At 40.7% G+C, this 20,149-nt stretch overlaps 2 protein-coding genes across 6 annotated transcripts in view; one reads left to right on the top strand and one right to left on the bottom strand.

Annotated features, from left to right (window-relative positions):
* The window catches only part of JMJD1C (jumonji domain containing 1C), a 357,142-nt gene extending 346,008 nt beyond the window's left edge, over positions 1–11,134 (bottom strand). For 3 of the 5 annotated variants that reach the window (XM_063607434.1, XM_063607432.1, XM_034930651.3), the window contains exon 1: positions 8,265–8,619. The gene's annotated coding sequence lies outside the window, so the exon portion shown is untranslated. Of the gene's footprint in view, positions 1–8,264 lie in introns of all 5 variants that reach the window. The other 2 variants (XM_034930652.3, XM_063607433.1) reach the window with 2 other exon arrangements.
* REEP3 (receptor accessory protein 3) overlaps positions 7,889–20,149 on the top strand; it is a 105,302-nt gene continuing 93,041 nt past the window's right edge. Inside the window, exon 1 of the mRNA XM_034930655.3 lies at positions 7,889–8,098. Within this exon, the coding sequence (XP_034786546.1) occupies positions 8,067–8,098 (32 nt within the window). The 5' untranslated portion in view covers positions 7,889–8,066. The remainder of the gene's footprint in view (positions 8,099–20,149) is intronic.

Here is a 20,149-nt window from a genome sequence, read left to right on the forward strand (position 1 = left end):
GATCTAATTAAACTAAAGAGCTTTTGTATAGCAGAAGAAACTATCAAGTTAGAAAACAGACAACCTACAGAATGGGAGAAAGTATTCACAAACCATGTATCTGACAAAGGTTTCATATCCAGAATTGATAATGAACTTAAACAACTGAAGCAAAAAAATAGCCCCATTTAGGCCGGGCACGGTGGCTCATGCCTGTAATCCCAGCACTTTGGGAGGCCGAGACAGGCGGATCATGAGGTCAGGAGATGGAGACCATCCTGGCTAACACAGGGAAACCCCGTCTCTACTAAAAATACAAAAAAATTAGCCGGGCGTGTTGGCGGGAGCCTGTAGTCCCAGCTTCTCCGGAGGCTGAGGCAGGAGAATGGTGTGAACCCAAGAGGTGGAGCGTGCAGTGAGCCGAGATCGCGCCACTGCACTCCAGCCTGGGCGGCAGGGCAAGACTCTAGCTCAAAAGATAAAATAAAATAAAATAAAATAACCCCATTTAAAAATGGGCAAAAACACATGAACAGACACTTCTCAAAAGAAGACATACAAGCAGCCAACAAACATATGAAAAAAGAGGCTCAACATCACTAATTATCAGAGAAATGCAAATCAAAATCCCAATGAGTTATCATCTCACATCAGTCAGAGTGGCTATTACTAAAAAGTCAAAAAACAACAGATGTTGGCAAGGCTACAGAGAAAAGGAAACCTTTATACATTATTGATGGGAATGTAAATTACTTCAGCCACTGTGGAAAGCAGTCTGGACATTTCTGAAAGAACTTTAAAAGAACTACCACTCGACCCAGCAATCCCATTACCAGGTATACAACCAAAAGAAAAACCGTTGTACCAAAAAGACACATGCACTCACATATTCATCACAGCACTATTCACAATAGCAAACACATGGAATTAACCTAGGTGCCCATCAACGGGATTGGATAAAGAAAATGTGGTACACACACACACCATGGAATACTATGCAGACATAACAAAGAATGAAATCATGTCCTTTTGCAGCAACATGGATGGAGTTGGAGGTCATTATCCTAAGCAAATTAAGGTAGGAACAGAAAACCAAATACTGCATGCCCTAACTTATAAGTGGGAGCTAAACACTGGGTACTCACTGACATAATGATGGCAACAATAGACACTGGAGACTACTAGAGGAGGGAGGGAGGGGGTGGAAGGGATGAAAAACTGTGGGATACTAAGGTCAGTACCTGGGTGATGGGACCATTCAGACCCCAAACCTCAGCATCATGCAACATACCTAGGTAACAGACCACACACATGTACCCCAGAATCTAAAATAAAAGTTTTTAAAAAAAGTAAAAATACGTAAAAAAATTTCTGGTCTGGTATTTCCAACATTCCTGCCATATTTAGCTATGGTTCTGATGTTTGGTTTGGTCTCCTCAAACTACAGTTTTTGCCTTTTAGTATGCCTGTAATTTTTTGTTAAAGGTGGACATAATAATACTAAGTTTTTTTTTTTTAAAAAAAGCCTACAGTAAACAGGTGTTTTGTAATGCAGTACTAGGGTGATGGGGGAGGAGAAGCATTCTATAGGCCTAGGATTAGGTCTCAGTCCTCTGGTGAGCCCGTGCCTCTAGACTGTGACCTTCCACCAGCATTTCTCAGGTGTTTTCCTCCCTTCAAATGGAACAGAGTGGCTGGAGAGGGCTGAAGTTATTTCCCTTCCCCCAACTGGAAGTCTAGAGGGAGGTGGAGGTAGGAATTTCCTTTTCTCTATGTGGAGGGCTAGAGTTGACTGGAGCTGCATTTTTCCCATTCCCCAGTTAGGTTTGGTTCTAAGAGAAATAATTTCTCCTGAGGGCAGGCCTTGTTAAGAACAGAATACCTTGGTGTATTTCAAAATGTTTCACTTCTCCCTTCTCCAGCTGACAGCGTAAGAGGATTTTTCTCAAATATTTACTGTGAGGACCTGGTAGAGCTCCAGGAAGTAAATCTCACAAAACTATGGGGGCTTCCTTAGGACTGGCTCTCCCTGGAGCTTTTAGGTCTCAGACTTGTCCACACTGAGCCTCCAGCAACTCCTCAATTACAGCTCAGGTTTTCCTACCCGGGTACTGGTTCCCTCAGGGGTTTCTGATCCTCGGTTTCTGCTTCAGTAGTTGTGATTCTCTGTATCCAGCTGTCTGTCTCTCCAGTTTTGGAGGATGTGGTTTGCCCTGTGACTTCACTTATCTGAGGAATCTAAGAAGTGTTGTCTATTCTTCATTTTGTTCAGTTATTTATTTGTTGTCAGGACCAAGTGGCAATTACTGAGCTCCTTACATGCTACACTGGAAATTGGAAGTCTTCAGAGATTACTTCTTAATAGTTTTTAAGAGTGCTTTGTATATGAAGATATATACCCAAAAATCAGACAAAAAACCCTCTGTCAGGTTTTACAAATTTTTTCCTAGTTTGTCATCTGTCTTTTAATCTTGTTTATATTGGTTTTGGAGGCACAGGAGTTTCAATTCTTGTACACTCAAATCTATGATTATGGTTTCTGATTTTATGACAGAAAGGTCCTCCTGCTATGAAGAATATAATACCTTTATCTATTTTTTTTGTACTTTTATGGTACTTTCAGTTTTTCCATTTCCTACCTATCAGAATTTTTTTTCTTCAGTTTTTATTAAATGGCTGGCTGGTTGTCACATCGTTTACTGAATAATTCCATCGTGTTCCAAAAACCATAAAATGCTGTCTTTATCTTAGACTAAATATCTATTAATAATTGGGTATGTTTCTGGACTTTGAGAAAAAAAAACAACAAAAACCTGGGAACAGAGACTGCCTGTGAAATGAACTGAGTAGCTGGAAACAGGGAAGAAAAAAAGACTAATTTTTCACTGTTCCCTTTTAAATTTATTCCACGTGCTTTGAATTATCACTCAAAACATCAACAGAAATCTGTTGAAATTCTGCTTACTAGACATGATGTCATTATCAAATATTTCAGATTTGGCAAATTATACCACAACCCCATATGCACCTGAATACCTGAAATCATAAGTCTATCTTGAGCTGAAAACCCTGATTTAATCTATTCTATTTTAAATAAATAGTAAAAGTACCTCAATTGTCTTAAACTAGATGTTTCTCTGCCACTTAACATGGTCAAACACAAAACCATATTTTACCATGAAGGAAAAACAAAAGCTTCTGTCTAAATCCTTAATTGTTATAGTTAAGGCTACTACTGGAAATGTATAAGAATCTCAGATAATGTCAATTTCTTACTGTGTGTGCTTCCCAGATCCAGCCATCACAGATGTATTTTACTTTTTGTGTTGTCAGCTAGTCACCATCTTTTTCTACCAATACCTATAGTGAATACTTAATCAGAACCTAATCTTTTTATTCTATTGCTATCTGATCATTGTATTTTCAGTATCATTTCATTATCATTTAATCTCTGAAGCCAAACTGAACCTCTGTTGTAACCATAATTCCATAAGCAGATTGCCTGAGAGAAAAGAGGTATCCATCTAGCAGCAGACAGAAAAAGAACAGCTTTCTTCTGTTATGTCAGTCTTCTTAAGATCCTCTCTCTCCCCCTATTTTCTAAACAACTATGAAAGACAGACTCATTTAGTAATTTTAGCCTTTCTCCAAATAAATATATTTTTTAGCCACTGAAAATGCTCTCTTAATAGAAATGCGAAGGTGACCTAGTATTCAGTCTCATTAGCATTCTCATTAATAATTACAGGGATCAGACATTATCTTTGTACCCTCTAATTCTGCTCTCACTACCTGCTCCCCTAGGTACTTTCTTAGTCTCTGTTGCTCTGCTAATAAATGAACTCTTTTAACATGCAGAAGATGCACATTCCACATATCTCCTAGGAAAACTAATATTTAAAAGAGAAACCAATGCTTTTAACAGTCTAATTACCCTTAGATTTTAAAGCCTCTTATTTTTGATCTTCATAACAGTATCATCCCCATATTCAACAGGAAACATACAGTGTGATTTACCAAACATCCCATTACAGGTAGTAGAACTAGGTCTCCTGTGAGAATGTCCTTTGCCCTAAATACATTGCCTTCCTCAGAGAAGAAAAGTGTCTTTGCAGAACACAATGAAGGATGCGCTTTATATAGCACAATGTATGAATATTAGTGATATATGTATAAAATCAAAATTAAGTTCAGTACTTGAAGAAATCATATCTTCTATATAAGAAATGATTTCAAGCACTCCAAGAGACCACACTATAAAAGCTTCTAGGCAGAAGGTACTATATTTCCTTTTCTCCCAGTGCCCCTAGCACCTTATCTTATACAGTGAAGTACTTATCTAATGGCCAATTTTTTTTTTTTTTTTTTTTTTGAGACAGAGTCTCACTCTGTCACCCAAGCTGGAGTGCAGTGGTGCAATCTCAGCTCAGTGCAACCTCCGCCTCCCAGGTTCAGGTGATTCTCCTGCCTCAGCCTGCCAAGTAGCTGGGATTACAGGTGTGCACCATCATGCCCAGCTAATTTTTGTATTTTTAGTAGAGATGAGGTCTTGCCACATTGGCCAGGCTAGCCTCGAACTCTTGGCCTCAAGTGATCTGCCCTTGTCGGCCTCCCAAAGTGCTGGGATTACAGGCATGAGCCACCGCACCCAGCATAATGGCCACTTATTTCTTAGCAAATCTCAACTATCTGCTAATAAATTTGGCAGATTTCTGTGTATCTGAGACACAGTCCAATACAGATAAATTATAAACACCCTCCACTAAAATCTGGGCACTTTTCATGAGAGACTCTCCTCAGATGAAGTTACTCTTACTTTAGATCAACAGTTCTCAACCACATCAGATTCAATGTGCCCCTTCCATAAAATATTTTCCAACTTCTGCTTTACCACCCTGAAACAAAATAACAATATTCCTACAATTTCAAACAAATCCATATACCCTAAATAAGAGTGGAAAAGAGACATGAAAATGATTTATAATAACATATATTTCGACGTGGGGCAAAACTACACTAGAAAACTTAAGTAACTAGTAGCTGAATATATCTATGAATGCAGAGCTGCTTGTGATACAATTTTCCAAAACTGTAAACAATTCTTGGTCAAGTTGTGAACAAAACAATCTTCCTTCAATTCACATAACCGTTGCATGTGGAAACAGACTCAGTTAAAATTCAGTCTCAGTTAAAATCATGATGCAAGATGGAGGTTCCAGGCTTTGATAATTACAAATACTACATGAAAGTCAGGCAGATATTCTGAAATCATGCAAGACATGGGGACACTTTGTTCAGGACTGTCCCACACCTCTCTAGCCTTCACTCAACAAATGCAAGTTGTTAGCTCCAATCATTACAACAATCTAAAAAATGCCTTCCAGTTTCCCCTTGGAGGGCAACACCAAGCTGGACCCACCGCCTTAAACACAGTTCCGCTATCTATCCCAGTATAATGTAAACAAGCTTGGGAAGCATGAATTAGATCTCCAGTTCTGTTACCAATGACCTATGTGATCACCCTATGTGAGTTAACTTCTCTAAACCTCACTTTCCATGGTACCAAAAGGGAATAAACGCTATCTGGCTTTTTAAGTTGTCAGAATGACTCAATGACACGTGTATAGCACATAGTAGGTGGTTTCCAACCCATGGCCTATTGAGATGTGAAAAAAGGCACTGTTCCAGGTAAATAGAAAGAAAGCAGCAAAAAGTAATCTAAATGTGGAAGAGGCAGAAGATATAATAAGCATACAAAATGAAACTTAACGCACAGCAGTCTAGGGACATTTCAGAGAGCAGCCAGCCATCCTACCTAGGTTGCCTTCAGCAACCCCTGAAGGCATTAATGTACTAGGATTGGCTGAAATAATTAATATTCACAATGATGACCTCCAAAGTAAAAAGACAAGAAAGACATTTTTAAGAGACTTCCAATGTACGTGGCTGAAATTTTTTAAATCTGATGCCTAAAGAGTGACTGTATTTCACAAACATTATTCAAATTTTTATTGGACGTTTACTCTATCTGAGGCAAGATAGTTGGAAAACACAAAGAAATCTAATACACCATGCCTGTTCTCAAACATTTTACCATTCAGTACATTAGACATGGTAGAGGCAGAATGACACAGATAAGAAATAGAAATTCAAGTAATAAATTATGAGAGCACAGACAAAATTAGGAATAATTGTCCCTGAGGAAAACCAAGGATGTCTTCATGGCACAGGCCACTGAAAAATGAGAGTTCTGATAGGTACAGAATGGGGAGCAAAGTGTTAAGGGAAAAACAAAATCTGGGCAAAAGCACTGAGCATGAAAATACAGGTTGGCTGAGAGAAGAGAGGTAGGGAACGGGTACATTAGGAGTTGGGGGTGAAAGTAGTAAAAGTAAAGGCTGTAAAGCTATTTCAGGATCTTTCATGAAGGGATCTGAATGATATTCAAATTCATTTGAGTTTTATTGAACAAGAGAGTTCGCCAAAAAACTGGTGCTTATGCAGCACACCTGATCCTCAAATAATGCTGAATAATGGCCAAAAATAAAAGATTCAGAGTAAATGCAAATTATTACTCAAATTCCTGAAATAAAAAGTCTTGACATGAATTAATAAGCCAAAAGAACCTAACCCAAGAGTAGAAAGTAGCTTCTGAGCTTGTTTCTTAAATAATGAAATATTACCCAATTTATTGACCGAGAACTGAAAATAATTTAGGATAATCTGTTGTGTCCTTTGATTGTCTTCCATGCAAGTCAGAGTATTTCCTAAACATATTATTTAGCAGTGCCTCACATCACCCTTGAAAGGCAAGAGACAGACTACAGTATTATTGTCCCCTTTTTATCACAGGGAAATTGAGGAACAAGAAGACAAAATTACAGTATGGTCACAAAAGCCATCATATTTTCTAGGACTTTAATTAAAGGCTCCAAGCCTACATTTCATCTTTTATTCTTCGCACCATCTGAATACTAGAATTATCTTTTACTATCGTCTTAACTGGAAAAAATAGAAATATCTAAACTTTAAGATCATTTTCTCAATTTGGTACTGTCACACAAAAAAAAAAAAAAACAGTTTTAAAAGTCTACCCTTGAAATGATATTTGCAAGAACAGCAAGGTGTAAGCAGTAACCCAACCTCCAAAAAATACAGTTGTAAATCTTACAGCTGTAATATAGTTGTAAATCTTAAGACAGGTCAGGAATCCTAGACCCAGCCTTTACTTTGAACATCTGGCAGGCCTCAGGGAAATAATGGAGATTCGTGTCTGTAAACAGTCTTTGCAGATGCTCTGATGACAAGGTGCCCTAAGAGGCCCAGAACAGTGGTATCACTGCACCCACTACTGCAAACATGAAATCCTCCTCCGTCCCTCCCTGCATTGCACCACGAGACTCGTGGCACACACGGAGGCCTGTGCAAGAACCTCTCGACGTTTCCTTTAAAATGTGGTAATATAAGGACGCCTTTGGTGCTGGGCCTCCGTAAACACTGAGGATACCGGATGTGGCCAGGCACACCTCAAAGTCTTGGCTCTCCAAAACCAGGGCCTGGTCGAGAGTTTTATTGGACACCGAGTTCCTGCGAATATCTCACTTTTCACCCAGGCACTGCCAATCCCTACCCTCCAGTACCCTTCCTCAGCCTCCTGCCCCACTCTCGCCGCGAGGTGGGCGTCCCAAAGAGCTAAGGAGGGTAAGGTTGGTTAGAGCGCGGGGGCCAAGGCCGCGGCAGCGAGGCCGTCCAGCGCGGGCTAGGGTCCCGCCAGCCCAGCCCTGGAGCCCGGCCGCCTGGCCCCGGCCCTGGCCCGGGCCAACGCGCCGCCGCCGCCGCCTATCAGCGGAGCGCAGGGGCGGGGCTGGCCGGCTAGGCTGCCGGGCCGGCGGGCGGGGGCGGGCGGGGGACCGACCGCCGCGCAGCCCAGGCCGCCGCGCGCACACACCGGGCCCGGCTCCCGAGGGCGCCAGCGCGGCCCCGGGGAGCGCGAGGAGCCGGCGAAGCGCGCGGCCTGCCGTTGGCGGCCTGGTCCGCAGCGCCCTGCGCCCACCCGCCCCGGACGTGGGGCCCAAGCCCCCGTGAAGATGGTGTCCTGGATGATCTCCAGAGCCGTGGTGTAAGTGCCTCTCACTGCACCCTGCAGCCGGCGCGAGGCCCAGGGGAGCTGTGGGAAGGGGAAGGAGCCGAGAGGAAAGGGAAGGCCTGGGCCTGGGCCTGGGCGGGGACGGGGTAGCCCGGCCTCGGGCCTGCCGAGGGTCTGGGGGAGCCCTCGGCTTCCTCACCTTGGTCCACGTCGCTGCGGAGCTCCCTGCGACGGCCGAGGGCCTAGCTGCGGCGACGGCGGCGGCGGCTGTGGCGCTGCTCGGCTGCGTGCGGTGCGGCGCCCCTGCTCCGGCGGCGCTGGGTGGGCAGGCGCTCAGGGCAGGCGGCGCGCGCTCCCCGCTCTTGCTCCCCGCGCAGCGCGGCACCGCCCTGCGGGCCCGGGAGCGGCGCGCCTCGCAGCTGCTCCCTGCGCAGGCTCCGCAGACGCCGAGCGCGGGAGGCTCCGTGATCCTCCCGAGGATGCGACGGCAGTGCCGAGCCTTTGTATCCCGCGGCTGATGCGTTGCGGTGTCTCTCTTGGCGGCTGATTGCCATTCGGTCACGTGTGGTAGGAGGAGAGATTTGTCTAAAAACCGGAGACCGCTCCCAGCCCAGGATCCCTGGGAAGGGTCCTAGTTTTCCCAAGATTTGCAGCTTACCGAGAAAGGTGACACCGGCTGCTCGCCCAGATCCCGGAATTCGGCCCTGTCTCGGCGGAAATATTTGCTAAGTGATTGAAAGGCTGCAGGTGCCTGTTGCCTTTGTTCAAATTATGAGTTCATTTCATTGTTCTCCTACCAACAAGTGCTACAGGTCTGTAAGAAAAAGAAATTCCTTGAGTTGGTGGTGTTAATCGTGTAAATGTATTTGAATACAGCTTAAACTGATTTTCTCTCATCTCCATTTTACCCCTCTCCCCGATTAAAAAAAAAGTCACCAAGTAAACAATGACGTAGTTACAGCTAGGGCCTATGAATTCATTATTCACCTCTGTAGTAGTGTTATCTCAGAAGGTTTCATAAAGGTATATGAAAAAATGTTTATGTGAGGGGGCAGGCTTCTCTGATAAGCTTTAGAATTTAGGAAAAATAACATTACCAGACTTTTTGTTAAAAGGAGCTAGATTTTCTGAGTTTGGGGTTTATTTTGTTTGGAAGTGAATTACTAGCCCTATTTAATCAGATTTGCAGCACAGCATTCAAAATTTTTCATTTGATTAAATCGCAAAGTTTCTAGTTTTAAAGCCTCAGAGCTTCCTGTGTTCCCCTGTACGAAACTAAAAATCAAGATACAAACAAAAGGATACCACAGATGCCTTCAGATTGTTTTTCAGCCTTTTCCTGGCCTCTCTTTTGAGTCTGTCATTTATCTAATTCAGGCATACCTTTCTTGACCTAGTAGATGTCTATCAACTGTTGTGTCCACACCTAGAAAATCAAGTGCCCTATTAAGAAGCTGTACTTTACAAAAAAAAAAAAAAAAAAAAGCCTCTGGATTTCTTTGACCAGTTCTTCAGCTGACAGAAAATTGTGAAGCACTTTTAGACTTTTGTTTTTCATAATTGCCAATGAATATGAATGTCTGTTCTAGGTGCTTCCTATAACACAAAGGTCAGTAACACGTAGTTGATCATGGGAATTGACAGTTTGGGTGCACAGATATCTGCAGTACAGGTCCAAATGTCAACTCTTGTAAAAGTTACACCCACTCTAATACCCAGTGTTGGACAAGGAAGGGATATCTGGTTGGAGAATCAGAAAAGGCAAGGGAGATTACGTTTCAGATGGGCCTTAAAGAATAGGCCCAGTAGAGTGGCTCACACCTGTAATCCTAGCACTTTGGGAGGCCAAGGAGGGAAGATTGTTTGATCGCAAGAGTTAGAGACCAGCCTGGGCAACATAGCGAGACCTTGTCTCCACAAAAAAAGAAAAATTTAATTAGCTAGTCACAGTAGCTCACACCTGTAATCCCAGCTACTCAGGGACTGAGGTAGGAGGATCGCTCAAATTCAGGAGGTCAAGGCTGCAGTGAGCCGTGATCGTGCCACTGCACTCCAGCCTGGGCCAAAGAGTGAGACTGTGCCTCAAAAAAAAAAAAACAAAAAAGAATGGACAGAATCTAGGCAGCCAAAGATGAAAAAGGAAAGGATTCCAGATACAGGGACCGGCGTGAGCCAAAGCCCAGAGGAGGAAAAGCCCAGATTAGTTACAGTGGGCGTGAGGGACTCAGGTGGGGAAAAAGCAAGCTGGAAAGGTAGCCTGGGGCCTGTTTTCAAGAAAGAAGGGGTAAATGTTATAAGGCAGCAACAGCTTTGCTTTGGAAGATTCTCTGCCCTTCTGTGAAATGATTGGCAATGGAGACCTGGAAGACAAGGAGACTCCTTAGGAGGCTCCCTAACTGGAGAGAGGGGATTAAAGCCTCTCTCCAGTTAAAGTACTTGAGCTACAGAATGTAAGGTTTGAGGCTAATGACAGGGAGCAATAATGTGAGGAAGAAAATGTCATGAAAAGAAATGTATTTCTCAAGTGTCAGGAACTGTTATTTTGTGAGCCGTGAACACATTAGCACATTAGAAAGCACACTTGTAGAGAATATAAACATCATTCTATTTTTCCTCTTTACTCAGTTTCTCTCTCTAAACATGAAAGAGCAATCACAGGATCTACACAAACTTGGAAACCTTTTTCACACCAGGAGGTAGAATTTACTTGATTCTTTCTAACCTACTGAGACAACCACCTCCTCCTGAGCAAGATCAGACCCTTCTCTCAACATGAACCTCTGGTAGCATGGGCAGGGAACCTCCATAACCAAAGCACCCTGTATGTAGAAGCACTTTGTCCCAAGATCCTGCACTTTAACACCAGAGAAATTAGCCCTGGACACCACTCTTTTTTTTTTTTTTTTTCTTTTTTGAGACAGAGTCTCTCTCTGTCGCCCATGCTGGAGTGCGGTGGTATGATCTCAACTTACTGCAACCTCCACCTCCCAATTCAAGCAATTCTCATGTCTCATGACTCAACCTCCCAAGTAGCTGGGACTACAGGTGCACGCCACCACACCCGGCTAATTTTTTTGTATTTTTAGTAGAGACAGGGTTTCACCATATTGGCCAGGCTGGCCTTGAACTCCTAGCCTCAAGTGATCCGCCCACCTTCCTCGCTAAGTGCTAGAATTACAGCCATGAGCCACCGCACCTGGCCCTGGATACCACTGTTTACAGCTGTGTGGTCTTGGGCAGCATACTAAACCCTTCTGAGCTTCAGTCTTCTTGCCTTTAAGTCATTATAATAAATACCACACGAGACTGTTGTAAAGAAAATTAGCCGGGCGTGATGGCGCACACCTGTAGTCCTGGCTACTAGGGAAGCTGAGGCACTGGAATCACTTGAACCCTGGAGGCAAAGGTTGCAGTGAGCTGAGATCGTGCCACTGCACTCCAGCCTGGGCAACAGAGCAAGACTCTGTCTCAAAAAAAAAAAAAAAGACTGTTGTAAAGATTAAATTAGTTTAACTAAAACGTGGAAGTGTGGTGCTTGGCATTGAGTGTGCACTTAAAACGTAATAGATATATAGATAGCTTTTTTATGAGGGAAGTGAGTAAAATGGTGTAGGAAGAAATATCACTGGATTGTTATCAAGAAACTTGGAATTCAGAACTGGCTTTGGTTACCTTAACCAGCTGAATGACCCTGAGGCAGTCTCTTGCTGATTATAGACCTTGGTTCTATTTCTTAGAAGAGGCAAAGGGACCTGATAACCGCCAAGCTCTTTTGTCCAGCCTTAGCATTCTGTGATGATATGAAAGTATTTTTCCATTACTTACAGTCTGTTCAATCTCAGCTTGCTTTAACATCACAGGCAAGATTGACAGATTAGTTACTTTTTTTTTTTTTTTTTTTGAGACGGAGTTTTTCTCTTGGTGTACAGGCTAGAGTGCAGTGGCACGATCTTGGCTTACTGCAATTTCCGCCTCCCGGGTTCAAGCAGTTCTCCTGCCTCAGCCTCCCAAGTGGCTGGGATTACAGACATGTGCCACCATGCCCAGCTAATTTTTGTATTTTTAGTAGAGACGGGGTTTCACCACGTTGGCCAGGCTGGACTTGAACTCCTGACCTCAGGTGATCCTCCCACCTCAGCCTCCCAAAGTGCTGGGATTACAGGCATGAGTAGTTACCAATTTTTAAGGGATAGTAGTTTGAGATTACCAATGATGTTCCATTCATATATGATATCCACACCTCACCTTTTGAAACATGACTCTCATAAGTTGAGGGAAATTCCATTTTTTTCCCTAACTTTTCTTAATTTGTTTTTATGATCTAGCATTGTGATTAAGATCAAGATAAAAGCCAGATTGCCAAATTCAACTATTAACTCTGCCATTTATGCGTCATAACCTACCCCATGGGATTAAATACATTACTATATGTAATGTCCATAGTCCAGCATCTGGCACATAGGAAGCATTCAGTAAATGCTAGTAGTAGTTATCAGAAAAAGGAAAAACATGCTCTTCTAAAATCCCAGCATGCTGAATGTTTGAAGTATCTTCAATATACATTTTTTGTTTGAATCACTTTGTGTGTAGGTAACATAATTTTAATTAGAGTATAGTAAAAATGTTATACTATTCTTTATTATATTGTAAGCATCTTCTATGTTGCTCTGAAATCTTATAAGCATCTTCTATGTTGCTCTGAAATCCTATTTAGTATCTTCTGTTTGATCAGGCCAGTATTATTTTCTTAGCCATTCATCTATTTGTATTTAATTTTACATTTAGATAATTTTAAATATTTCATTATTATAAGTAATGCTGGAATGCAATTATAATGCTATAATGGACATTATATATACTTCTTTTGAAGTACATACTTCTTTGGGATAAAAATACAAGAGGAATATTTCTGAGTCAAACACTGAATATTTTTATGATCATTGATATGAATTGCCAAATTGCTTTCCAAAAGAATATTAATATTTTACATGCTAGCAGCAATGTATGAGTACTTTCTTTATCACAATGTAGCCAGAATCGGAAGTTTTAATTTTTTAATACTTTACCAATAAATATAACATATCTCATTGTTTTCTTTTGTATTTTATTTATCAGCACAGTTGAATGCTTGTCCAGATTTTTATTAATTATATATATTGTGCTTACAGTATGTATATACTTTGCCCATTTATCTCTTGGTTATTTGATAATTTACTTGTTTTGTCTGAGCTTTTTACACAATAAAGGAATTAACCTTATGTGATATTTCATGCAAATGTGTTTCTCAATCTAATTTCAGTTTTCTTTTAGATATTTTATTCTTGGTTGCATAGAGAGTTTATAGTTTTAATATAGTTCGCCTTGTTTGTTTTTTATTTTGTGATTTCTTTATCATTTCTAAATGTAAAATTAGATACTACAGATATTTGATAAGTACTACTTTCCTATGTAGAAGTGGATTAATTTGGAGACTTCTTTTCAATTCTATATATCGATATTTCCCTTTTTTACAATGATAATACATTTTTGTTTTACCTTAGTTTAATTGTCTGGCAGTACTCTTAAAACCCGCAATTATTTTTCTCTGATTCTCTTCATTTATATTGGGTGCTATAATGGATGTCTTCAAAGGCTAAATTATACACCTTAAAAACCATACTTCAGCAGTTTTCCCCCTTCTTTTCAGCTTCATCTCTTTTTTCTTCTCTACTAGATCTTTCTCGATAGCATACCAACATGCTATTACTTCTCCCATCTTAAAAAAAAAACTCTTTTAATCTACTATACTTTTCATCTTATCACCCCATTTCCCTCTGTCTCTTTAGAGCAAAAATTCCTCAGAAGAATAGTCCAAGCCGGGCACAGTGGCTCTTGCTTGTAATCCCAACACTTTGGGAGGCTGATGCGTACAGATTACCTCAGCTCAGGAGTTCGAGACCAATCCAGGCAACCTGGTGAAACCCCATCTCTACAAAAAATACAAAAAACAAAAAAATTAGCTGGGCGTGGTGGTACATGCCTGTAATCCCGGCTACTGTGGATGCTGAAGTGGGAGAATCACTTGAGCTTGGGATGTTGAGGCTGCAGTGAGCCATGAGCATGCCACTGCACTCCAGCCTGGGCAACAGAGTGAGAACTTGTCTCAAAAAAAAAAGAAAAATAATTTTTTTAAAAAAAGGATAGTCTATACACCATCTTCACTTTCTTTCCTTCAGGGTACTCTGGAACCTATACGTTTGTTTAGACTTTTCTCTCCTTCCACTCCACTGAAATTGCCCTTCTCAGATCAATAGTGACCGCCACTTGGCCAAACTGTTTGATCCTCATCTGACTTATCAGCAGCTTTTGATACAATTGCTCACTTTCTCCTTAAAGTATTTTCTTCACTTGGTTTCCAAGAAACCTTGCTTTTTTTTGTTTTTTTTTTTTGTTTTTGTAACTCAACGGCCACTCCCTTCTCAGCCTACCTGGCACATTTCTCCATGTTCCTTGACTTCTTAAAGTTGTTAAAGTTGGCATGTCATGGGGATCAGTCCTTAGACCATTTTCTCTTTTCTATTTGTAGTCCTTTAAGGATTCCCATTAATTTACATCTCCAACCCAGATCTCTCTGCTGAACTCTGTGATCATATTTTCAGCTGCGTTCTTTGCTCCACATGGAAACATCTGAAAGTCAGACTGAACTTAAGACATCCAAAACTAGGCTCTTGAGCTTCCTTCCCCATCTGGCTCCTCTGGCAGCTTTCCCCCACTCTGGTAATGCCAGCTCCACCTACTAGCAGCTCAGGCCAAAGACCTTGGGATCATACCATCCTTGATTCCTCTCTCTAGTTCCCTACATTGAATCCGCAAATCTTGTTGACTCTGCTTTCAAAATACATCCTGTACTCAGCACCTTTACATATACCATTCTAGTCCAAGCTAGCATCATCTCTGAAGTGTGTTGTAGTGGCATAGTGTCCTGTGTCTGCCCTTGTCCCTCCTCAACAGCAGCCAAAATAGTCCTGTTGAAACCCAAGTCAAGTCATGTGACTCGTCTGCTCACAACCCTCAGATGACTTCCTGCCTCACTCAGGAAAGCCAGGTCCTTATGATGGTCTACAAACAGGACATGATCTGGACTTTTTTCCATCTCAAACCTTTGTCTCTACCTGCCCGCTGCCATTATAACTCCAGCCACAGTGATCTCCAACACAGTGGAGATCTGTGATCTCCAGGTAAGACCTGAGAGCCTGGGCACTTGATGGCCCCTGCCTCAGTGCACTTCCCACAGATACCCTCCTGCCTCATTCCCTCGCTTCCTTCAGGTGTTCACTTTCTCAGTGACCCCAGCACTCCTGCTTTCCTTCCCCGCTCCGTTGTCTGTAGTATTTGGTACTTCACTTCTTTAATCTATCATCTGTCCTCTCCAACTAGTCTCCATGAGAGAAGTCTTTTCTCTAATATGTTCATTGCACACAAAAGAAGCTCAATAAATATTTTCCGCAGTAAGAGAATGAAAAAAATGAATGTGAACTATAAATCACAGAACTATTGATAGTAAATATTATGCCTCATGAATTTGGGGACTGCCTTTTTTTCCCTCCTCCAGAGCTTATTTCACAATTAATTTTTCTCATGAAAGCTGCAGTGAATGAATTATTTGGAAAGAGAGACTGAAAGGATCTCAGCATTGAATAAAGTTTTTTTCACTAATGAGCCTCTTTCCAGACACACTTATTCCAGATAGGGAAAAGAGAAAAGGCTCTGCATTTGTACTGTTACTAAAAACAATCTCTTTAAACCTTGGTAACCTAGCTAAAATTGTTTTGGAGATAGATAGGGAAGTAGGATTGCATACCTTAACAAATATAGGAAAGAAAACAGAATAATATGACTGGAAGTGAATGTCATTCTTTTATTTATTTAATTTATTTATTTATTTTAGAGACAGGGTTTCACTCTGTCATCCAGGCTGGAGTACAGTGCAGTGACATGATCCTGGTTCACTGGAGCCTCAAACTCCTGAGCTCAAGCAATCCTCCTACCTCAGCCTCCCAGGTAGCCAGGACTAGAGGCATGCACTACCACACCCAGCTAATTTTTTTATTTTACTTTTGTAGAGATGGGGGTCTTGCCATATTGCCCAGGCTGGTCTCCAACTCCTGGCCTCAAGCATTCCTACCACCTTGGCCTCCCAAAGTGCTGGGATTACAGCTGTGAGCCACTGCCCTGGCCATGAATGTGATTCTTTTTTTTTTTTTTTTTGAGACTGAGGAGTTTTGCTCTTGTTGCCCAGGCTGGAGTGCAATGGCGCAATCTCGGCTCAATGCAACCTCCACCTCCTGGGTTCAAGCAATTCTCCTACCTCAGCCTCCCGAGTAGCTGGGATTACAGGTGGCCACCACCATGCCCTGCTAATTTCTGTATTTTTAGTAGAGACAGGGTTTCACTATGTTGGCCAGGCTGGTCTTCAACTCCTGACCTCAGGTGATCCACCTGCCTTGGCCTCCTCAAGTGCTGGGATTACTAGCATGAGCCACTGCGCCCTGATGAATGTCATTTTTATATTCATCTTTGCTATAATATAGCAAGAGAATGTACCATTTGTTAGGGTATATGTTTGTTAAGTTTATGATAGGATTAATGAAAAACATCCTCATTTTTAAATCCTATGGAAGTTTGAAGGCAGTCACAATTATATGAGTGATATTTTTCTTCCTTTATATGTGCTTTAAATTTTTTAACTGGTTGTAAAATCTCAATGATAGCTAAAATATTTTCTTTCAATTAGGTTAAGGTAGATTTTGTCTTTACCATTTTTTATGAGATCCATTGTGAATAGCTTACATGTTCATGAGTTGTATCTAAGAATATGATACTTACATTGCTATTAGACAATGAGAAATCAGGTAAATAGGAACAATGATGTTTTCAAGAAATTAAAAGGTTGACATTTTAAAAATATATGTAGGAAATGCCCTGTAAGAGGTCATCTTTTCTGTCTTCTTTCATTAAGAAAGAAAACACATTCTAAACTATTGGGTCTTGTTTTCACTGCATGGGCTAGAACTTCCAACAAGATTCCTTTATTAGCCTGCATTTCAAAAACAATTTGCTTTTGTCCATTTTTTGTTACTGCTGCTCTGTTAGCTATTTCTTTTTCCACTATATTTTAAACCCTTTTAGGATGGAGATTTTTATATTCTGTACTTTCAGTATAGATGAAACTGTTCAAATAAATGGTACATTACAACAATAGTGGCATAAATGGGTATTTTAAATATCTTAAAAGATGTTATTGTTTTGATCATTTCATGGAAAAAGGTTACTGTTGATTCATAACAACATGAACTTATTTTTATGTCACTGATTACACATTTGCACTAAACTAATCCTTTCATACAACTTTTGAGGTAAATGAGAGGTTAAAGATAAAAATTTTTGTTATAAAATTGTTCATGTTTACAAAACTAACTGTTAAGGGTTTATGCATACTTACCCCTATTACTGAAGTAAATTTACCAGTTTCGGTCATGTTGTTATATTTACAGAGGCCACTATGACTGAAAATCAGGCGAGATGGCATACTCACTAAAATACTGTGAACAGGGAAAACAGTAGCAATCAGGATGGAATTATCCAACAGTGGTTAGAGATTATTTTATGTAATGAGCAGACCAGCTAACGTTAGAATGTTATATAGCCATTCATAATTATTTTCAAAGTACTTTTCATTTCATTTGAAGATGTTTTAATATATCACAGTTTCTTAACCTCAGCATTATTCATATTTTTGAGTGGATAATTCTCTGTTGTGGGAGACTCTCCTGTGCATTGTGGGATGTTTAGCAGCATCCACCAGTTGTGACAGCCAAAAATGGCTCCAGATATGGAATTGACATATGTCACCTAGTGGGCAAAACTGCCACTGGTTGGGAACCACTGTGTTAAGTAAAAAGGGAAGAAAAATATATATGGAGAGGGCATGAGGCTAAAAACTGTGCTATCTCATATGGTTACATGTGGCTATTTAAATGTAAATTAATTAAAAATTAAATTTCTCAATACACTAGCCACATTTCAAGTGCTCAGTAGCTATGTGAATGCTTATCTTATTCTGTGCTACCTTACTGGGCAGCATAAAAATAGAACGTTTTTATCATCGCAGAGTTCTGTTGAAGTGATCCTTTACGAGATATAGTCCGCTCAGCATCTCCACCTGAAAATGGCTGTGCTATTTTCTATTTGCTGCTTCTATGTATTTTATGAGAGAAATTCTATAATGATATTTGGAAATTCACAAGTATCTTAGGATAGCTCTGGCTTAAGAATATTCTATATAAAAATACTGTTGCTACTTGTAGAAAAGAAATTACTGTTGCTGATCAATCGGTCACAATCTTTATTATTTCAAAATTCCTATTTTCATGTTTACAGAGAATTTCTAAAAATTGATGAAAAATACTGATATAGTACACTTTGCAAATATTTTTATACTCACATATTCTGCACATCAGGTGTTATAATCCATATTTTTTAGCCTGTAAATGAAGTATGACTTACAAGTTATAGTTTTTCCTGGTCTTAGAATTGATTAAGACATTAGGATTAGAATACAGAGCTGAAGGTTATCACTATGTTGCTTTTCCTAACAATTAACAGTGTCATTGACTCTGCAGGATCAAAACTATCAAGGAAATCATAAAAGTAAAAGTCATAGGACAAATCTAAACAAAATAGGTTTATGCTAACCAATAATTCAAAACATAATCTTAGGAAATGTTCAGATATATTAATACCGAGAGCATTAACACTTTCAAGTAATGATGTGTTCATTTTAGGAAAGAATTATTCTCACCTATAAATAAAGAAATAAAGTGCTGTAATCCCAGCACTTTGGGAGGCCGAGGTGGGTGGATCATGAGGCCAGGAGATCAAGACCACCCTGGCTAACACGGTGAAACCCTGTCTCTACTAAAAATACAAAAAATTATCCGGGCGTGTTGGCGGGCGCCTGTAATCCCAGCTACTCGAAGGGAGGCAGAATGGCGTGAACCCAGGAGGCGGAGCTTGCAGTGAGCCGAGATCGCGCCACTGCACTCCAGCCTGGGCGATAGAGCGAGACTCCGTCAAAAAAAAAAAAAAAAAAGAAAAGGAGAAAAAAAAAATTCAGGAGTTCCACACCAGCCTGGGCAACATGGTGAAACCCTGTCTCTACAAAAAGTACAAAAATTAGCCAGGCATGATGGCATGCGCCTGCAGTCCCAGCTACTCAGTACTCAGAAGGCTGAGGTGGAAGGATCCCTTGAGCCCAGGAGGTAAAGGCTCCAGTGAGCTAGGATCGTGCCACTGTACTCCAGCCTGGGCGACAGAGCGAGACCCTGTCTCATAAAAAAGAAGAGGAGAAAAAATGTCGAACAAACTAACTGTCTTACAGTCATCACATGGGGAAGGGGGACAGATTTTTCTGTTATTGTGAATCCAAGGTTAAAGGTAGGTCTTATAAGGAAGCCAGTTTTATTCCATATATTGAGGAAAACTTTATAACGTCTAAAATTGTTCAACTTTGAAACTGCCAACATCATGAGTGCAGTGTGTATACCATCACTAGAGGCATAAAGGCAGGGTAGAACCCTAGTTGAAGATCTTAAACTATACTGCTTGTATGCTTCCTGTGGAGGATCAGATATAAAATGTGGAATGCACTTTCACCAAAACTGTGAAGTGGGCAAACTGACTCTTGGAGAGGCCCACAGGAACAACAAGCCTAGTCATTCTTGAGTGTTGACATGAAGAAAGTGCAGATATGGAAATAAAATAGAATATTTGGTGACATTTGCCTAATGGATACCGTTATTGTCATGATCAGTTCTTCACTGGTTTGTGGCTGTGGTCTTTATTTTCTGCTTAGGAAGCTGATCAATCTCACTATTGCTGAACACACTTCCAAGTTGTTCATTCAGTCCTTTTTATTTGCATTATATTTTTGGTTATTAATTTTCATCAACCATAGTTTTTTTCTGGTTTTCTGAAATATAGGGACCTTCTGTTTTAACTTTGTATACCTAAGTTAATTTTGTAAATAGAAATGATAATGGTTTT

The sequence above is a fragment of the Pan paniscus genome, chromosome 8, assembly GCF_029289425.2.
Source record: "Pan paniscus chromosome 8, NHGRI_mPanPan1-v2.0_pri, whole genome shotgun sequence".
Classification (NCBI taxonomy): domain Eukaryota; kingdom Metazoa; phylum Chordata; class Mammalia; order Primates; family Hominidae; genus Pan; species Pan paniscus.